This window comes from Polistes canadensis, unplaced genomic scaffold (assembly GCF_001313835.1).
Source record: "Polistes canadensis isolate GaletaPanama2010 unplaced genomic scaffold, ASM131383v1 scaffold_105, whole genome shotgun sequence".
NCBI lineage: Eukaryota > Metazoa > Arthropoda > Insecta > Hymenoptera > Vespidae > Polistes > Polistes canadensis.
Window position 1 is genome coordinate 333993 of NW_014569652.1, and position 5959 is coordinate 339951.

The following is a 5959-nucleotide window of genomic DNA, read 5'->3' on the forward strand; positions in this document are numbered from 1 at the left end:
AAATATTACGTGTAAATTTTTATTCGTATTAATATATAAATTTAAAATAAATACAAAAAGAAAAGTATTAATTTAATAAATAAATCACTGTCATATAATATCAATATTATCATTATCATATCGTATAAATTGAATACTTTTTAAAATAATCAATTTATTTGTTCATAATATATTATTATAATTAATATTTTTAATTTCTATTCTTTCGTTCAAACGTTATACAAATTGTTGAATACAACGAATGATTAGATAATGTATAATACATTATTTTATAATATAATCTGATAGGTAATACAATTATGATTATTTTTTTACAGGTTGTCAATTGAGCGACAATACACCACCCTTTATGTATTTGGAAAGAAATTGGGTTCTTCCTGATTCGGAACCTGTAGGTAGTATTGTGACGAGAGTACGTGCCGAGGACAATGAACAGGACGAATTGACCTATGGACTCGAACCACTTGGACATAGTTACAATGGCGACGATAGTCCTCAACCACCATTGCCATTTTACATAGACAATAGTACTGGCACTGTTTTTCTTAATGAAACTCTCAAAGGAAGAGTAAGTCTACAATCTTTTGCCCTAATTCATACACGCACAAGTAAAAATTCAACAAATAATCAATAATTGTCTTTGCCAAATATTAACAATAATTAATTTTCTATAACGTCGTGTTAATTATTTTCAAGTAACATAATTAAATTTTCATCAGCATACAAATATTTTCTATAAGTATTTATTTTAACAATATTATTTGTTATCTTTTTATCAAAATTATTTGTTAGGTCGTATAGGAAAAAATTCTTTTTAAATAATTTGCCACAAATTTAAAGTTACAAATTTTATTCTATTTTCATTATATTTTATTTATTAAAAGAGTAAAATATTTCAATACCATTTTTCGTGATCAATCAAATCATTTTAATTAAAATCCTACGTTACTTATAATAACAATATATTCTATATTAAAAAAAAAAAACTACTTTCGTGTGTCCACGTTTTCAAAAAATTACTATTGCACAGATATAATAATTATTAAAATACAAACAATAACAAATGGTAATCACAATGTAACAAACATACATCTTCAACAACTCAGACATAGTTAGCTTGTTAAAAGGTCAAGATCGTCTTCGAAGAACAAGCGTAGAATAAATGCTACACTCGGTCGATAACACGAACTCATGTACCATCAAAGCAACAAATAATACACACATGCATCCATGCATGCATACAAACACACACACATACACAGACAATTCGCATACAAAAAAGTATCGTAAGAGAACATCGACATAGATAACTTGAACGTTTGTTTTGCGAGCATTGAAAACGTAACACGAGCCACGTATGGTCCTGATGTCGAGAGAGAGAGAGAGAGAGAGATACCAAGATTGAACTTCTTGTTTCTTCTTTCCAGGGAGGACAGAACCTGTTCCTTTACGTGACCGTTTCCGACGGTCAACTCACGGCAAAGGCCGAGGTTTACGTTAATATTAGAAGTACATCGGCACCTAGCGGTGGGCACACCTGGTAAACACATTATTACTCTTCATTTACACGAATAAAACAAATAAATAAATCTAAGGGAATAAAAACAAATGATTACTTTTTATTTTTTATTACGATTATATCATAATATCGATGGGAACACGATTCGTTCAAAATTGATACCGAACAACGAGTCCCCCTCAAGTTTTTATCCTATATACTTTCGTCGTGTTTTTTTTTTTTTGTTTTAAAACGATCACAGTGTACATGGAAGAGGGTCGATCAACGGCAAACATGTTCTTGAGACTTTCTCGATAAATCACGAAGAATCCACACTGTTACATTATTCATTATCGTTCATCGTGAAATCCACGAAAAAAAGTGGTCCCTTTAAATTTTCAATCAGGAATTACTTCATATATATATATATATGATTTATTTATTTTGTTTTTGTTTGTATTCTTTACCAGGACACCGTTTCCAAATCAACATGGCTCGGGTGGACGAATCAGGCCACCGATAATACCGATTCATAATTTACCACCATACCCAAGACCATCGATACCTCATCAACAAGCATCAATTAATTCACCATCTACTTCAACGACCGGCTCGAAAACAACGAAATTACAACTTTCGGAAGGTAGCAAATCTACTAGAGAAGAAAATCCATTAAAGTCACCTAAGTTGTCGCAGGATTTTATCGATAGTAATGAAATCGAAGTAGCTACGTTAAGTTCCAAGGTTGCGCCAAAGGAAGCATTACCTTCAAACGAGATCGTGATGACTTTGATACCGATCGGGGCGGTTTTTGCTCTTGTTCTTGGCCTTGGTGTTAGTGCCTGGTCTTGCAGGAGCAAAATGTGTGCTAACAAAAAGTCCAAGGAAGATACGGTAAATTTGATACTCCTTGTAATTTCATATTCGATTAAATATCAAATATATATATATATATATATGAGGTTTTATTTTTTTTATTCTGGTCAAGTTTAATCATATTACAATATCTTTTTGTTTTATGATTTATTAGAAATGTATATAATTCGTGTTATACTGATATATATATAAAAGTTGTGTAAAGGTACAGATAAATCATTGATTCATTTTATTCCTATGTAATAAGTGTGAATCATTGATAATTGCATAATTTCTACATGAATCAGAAAAAATTACTATTCTTTTTAACAATCACTATGCGCATTATATACCACATTATATACTATACATGTAACAATTTATAGACACATTGTAAAACCATTACATCATTTTATTCGTAGATAGTAATTTTCTTATATATAATTGCATTATTATACACACCAATACTGATATATATTTATAATTTTGAACAAAAAATTACTATTATCCTCGTGATCAAAATCCCCTATTGCATTATAATTAATATATATATATATACATCATTATAACCATTACTACAGATTTAATTTCTTGTATAATATTTTATAGACGTATTACAAAATCTTTGTATCTTTTTATTCGTAGATTCCCAATTCTCTGATGCATCCATTATACTTTTACAAAAAATTACATTACAACCTTAACTACTTTTTACTAATACTAAATAAATAATATATAATACAATAGAGACACAATATAACAACAAAAAAATCGCGTTTTCTCACGATTATTTTCTCAAATCCCGTTGTATTATAAAATAGATGTTAAATTTTGCATTATTTACAGAAAGAACAGGCTTCAGTGAGCGTGTCGAATATATCCGACGATCCATCACTTGTTTTGAAACGTTGGAGAGGCCCGAAGGCTCACAATAATAGATACGAGGCGTGGGAGAAGGAAAATCAAGGTGGTATTCTGAACAAGCAGGACGACAAGTGGGAGTTTCCCAGACATAGATTGAAGGTAGATAACAGATAATTTATCTATCTAACATTAGTTCTTGTTTAACACCGTTCATCAATTGTCTTGAACCTAATGTACCATTTTATTTCTCTGTTTAATCATTTCCAAGGCTTTAAGGATTTCAATTCTTTCTATTATAGAAATTCTATAGAATTTCATCGAATGATTTTCATAAAATAAAATGTGCAAATATTTTGTATGCTTTAACTATTATTAATAAGAATTTTTATTACCTTATTATATCACAAAATATATTCATACAGAAAAATACAAAATTACAATTTTCAAAGTGGCACGTTGAGTTCATTAAATCGATTAAACAAAGCTAATAATTGATTGAATTATTCAATTAGGTTTTCAATATCCTTGGAGAAGGATGTTTCGGTCAAGTTTGGAAATGCGAAGCTTTAGACATCGATGGTAAAGCTGGTGCCACCGTTGTAGCAGTAAAAACATTGAAAGAAAATGCAACTGAAAGAGAACGATTAGATCTGGCACAAGAATTAAGAGTAATGAAGAGTTTGGAACCTCATCCTAACGTCGTCAGATTACTTGGATGTTGTACAGAAAGGGAACCCATGTTCGTTATTCTCGAATATGTGAGTGGTGGAAAATTACAAAGTTTTCTTCGAGCATCGAGAGAAGAAAGAAATCATGGAAGACCTGGCTTAACTTCGAGAGATCTTACTGGATTTGTTTATCAAGTAAATTGTTATGATTACGTTAAAAATTTAATATTGTTACGTTTTATTATTGTGGTGGTGGTAATGAAATTCTTATCGAAAATTATTTTTAATATTACCTATATTTGGGTTTTTGCCAAATTTCCAACGTTGCAACATTAAAATAATACGATTATGTTTAAAATATCAATTATTTACGATTTTTGTTGTTTTTCTATTTTATTTAGATCGCTAAAGGAATGGAACACTTGACCTCGAAGGGTATAATTCACAGAGATTTAGCAGCTCGTAATGTTTTAATAGACGAGAATCGTGCCTGCAAAGTTGCCGATTTTGGTTTCGCAAGAGACATGGCTGCCAATGAGATTTATGAAAGAAAATCGGAAGGAAGATTACCGATCAGATGGATGGCTCCTGAAAGCTTGTACGATAATATATTTTCCGTTAAATCAGATATATGGAGCTTTGGTGTTCTCATTTGGGAAATTGTAACATTAGGGTCTACACCATATCCTGGATTAGCAGCAGCTGAGGTAATAATGTTTTCTTTTTTGTTTGTTTTAGTTATTGTAATAGTTTTATTAGATCTCCGTGTTTCATCTATTATTATTCTTTTTTAGGTAATGAGGAGAATCAAAGAAGGATACAGATTGGATAGACCCGAACACTGCAAACGTGAATTGTATAATATTATGTATTATTGTTGGGACAAGGATCCAGCATGTAGGCCATCCTTTACTGAACTTGTTAGTTTGGCAGAAGGACTATTACTCGATGAAACCGATTACATTGAATTAGACAGGTTTCCTGATCATTCTTATTACAATGTACTTAATCTCAGTGGTGAAAAACTTTAAACGAAATCAGATGATTATTAGCTTTGTTTTTTTTTTCTACGTATTGTCACAATTTATTCTTATTATCTTTTTCATTTTTTTTATTATAATATTAGTACGAATGTAAATATCTCAGGATTTTACGTTTACGTACATCGAACGTTACATTCAATTTTATTTAATTTTTTCATGAAAAAGTTTGATAGTCTTTGATCCGATTATTAAAAATAATTTCTAACCGAATCATTAGCTTTGTAACAATGTAATTGTTGATTTGATATTTAATAATATTCTATTTATTCGAATATTATCGCATTGTTCATCTACGCTTTGAACACATTCGAACGATCCTATTTGCTAATTGTGATACGAACAAAAAATTATAATTGAAATTATTTCTAAAGTTTCTCTACGTAAGATCAATTTGTATAACTTAAGCGGTGTGTATATATGTATGTATTAAATTGTTTCTTATAACTTATTGTACAATTATCTCATTTTTTTTTTCTTTTATATGAATAATTAATAATTATTGTTATATTGTGTTCTTTTTTTTATTCTAATTATATTCCTGTATTCGCGTGTGCGTGTGTGTGTATATTATTAGACTTTGTTCAGAAATAAAAATAATGGGAATTTTGTACAAAATGTTAACATCATCTAAAACATTTATTTAATTTATATATATATATATAGATTAACTTAAACAATTAAATACTAAATAGTATTGGTGCACATGACCCATAATATTATAAGATCAATCATGATTCCACACTAAACACTAAAAATTAAATATAATTATTTTAAATTTTCTTACAATATAACTATACTATATATATATTATCAAAGAATATTGTATTCTTTGATAGTATTGTACCGTTATCGCGTTAAGTACATACTATCATCCAATGGTGGTCCCAGTGGTAACAAAAATGATGCTGGGTAGATAAAAAAGGGAATTTGTGAATTTCTATATATTTCTCCACAAAAAAAGTTGACATAGAACTGCAACAGCAGAAAAAAATGAAAAAATGAAAATATTTACTTATTGTTTATATACATTA

General features: G+C 29.3%; 1 protein-coding gene across 1 annotated transcript in view; it reads left to right on the forward strand.

Moving 5' to 3' along the window:
- Positions 1 to 5378, forward strand: part of LOC106787566 (tyrosine kinase receptor Cad96Ca) — a 14980-nt gene extending 9602 nt beyond the window's left edge. Inside the window, exons 2-8 of the mRNA XM_014750003.1 lie at positions 318 to 568; positions 1428 to 1540; positions 1969 to 2392; positions 3200 to 3376; positions 3730 to 4080; positions 4287 to 4592; positions 4680 to 5378. Of these exons, the coding sequence (XP_014605489.1) occupies positions 318 to 568; positions 1428 to 1540; positions 1969 to 2392; positions 3200 to 3376; positions 3730 to 4080; positions 4287 to 4592; positions 4680 to 4916 (1859 nt within the window). The 3' untranslated portion in view covers positions 4917 to 5378. The remainder of the gene's footprint in view (positions 1 to 317; positions 569 to 1427; positions 1541 to 1968; positions 2393 to 3199; positions 3377 to 3729; positions 4081 to 4286; positions 4593 to 4679) is intronic.
- Positions 5379 to 5959: the final 581 nt, after the last annotated feature.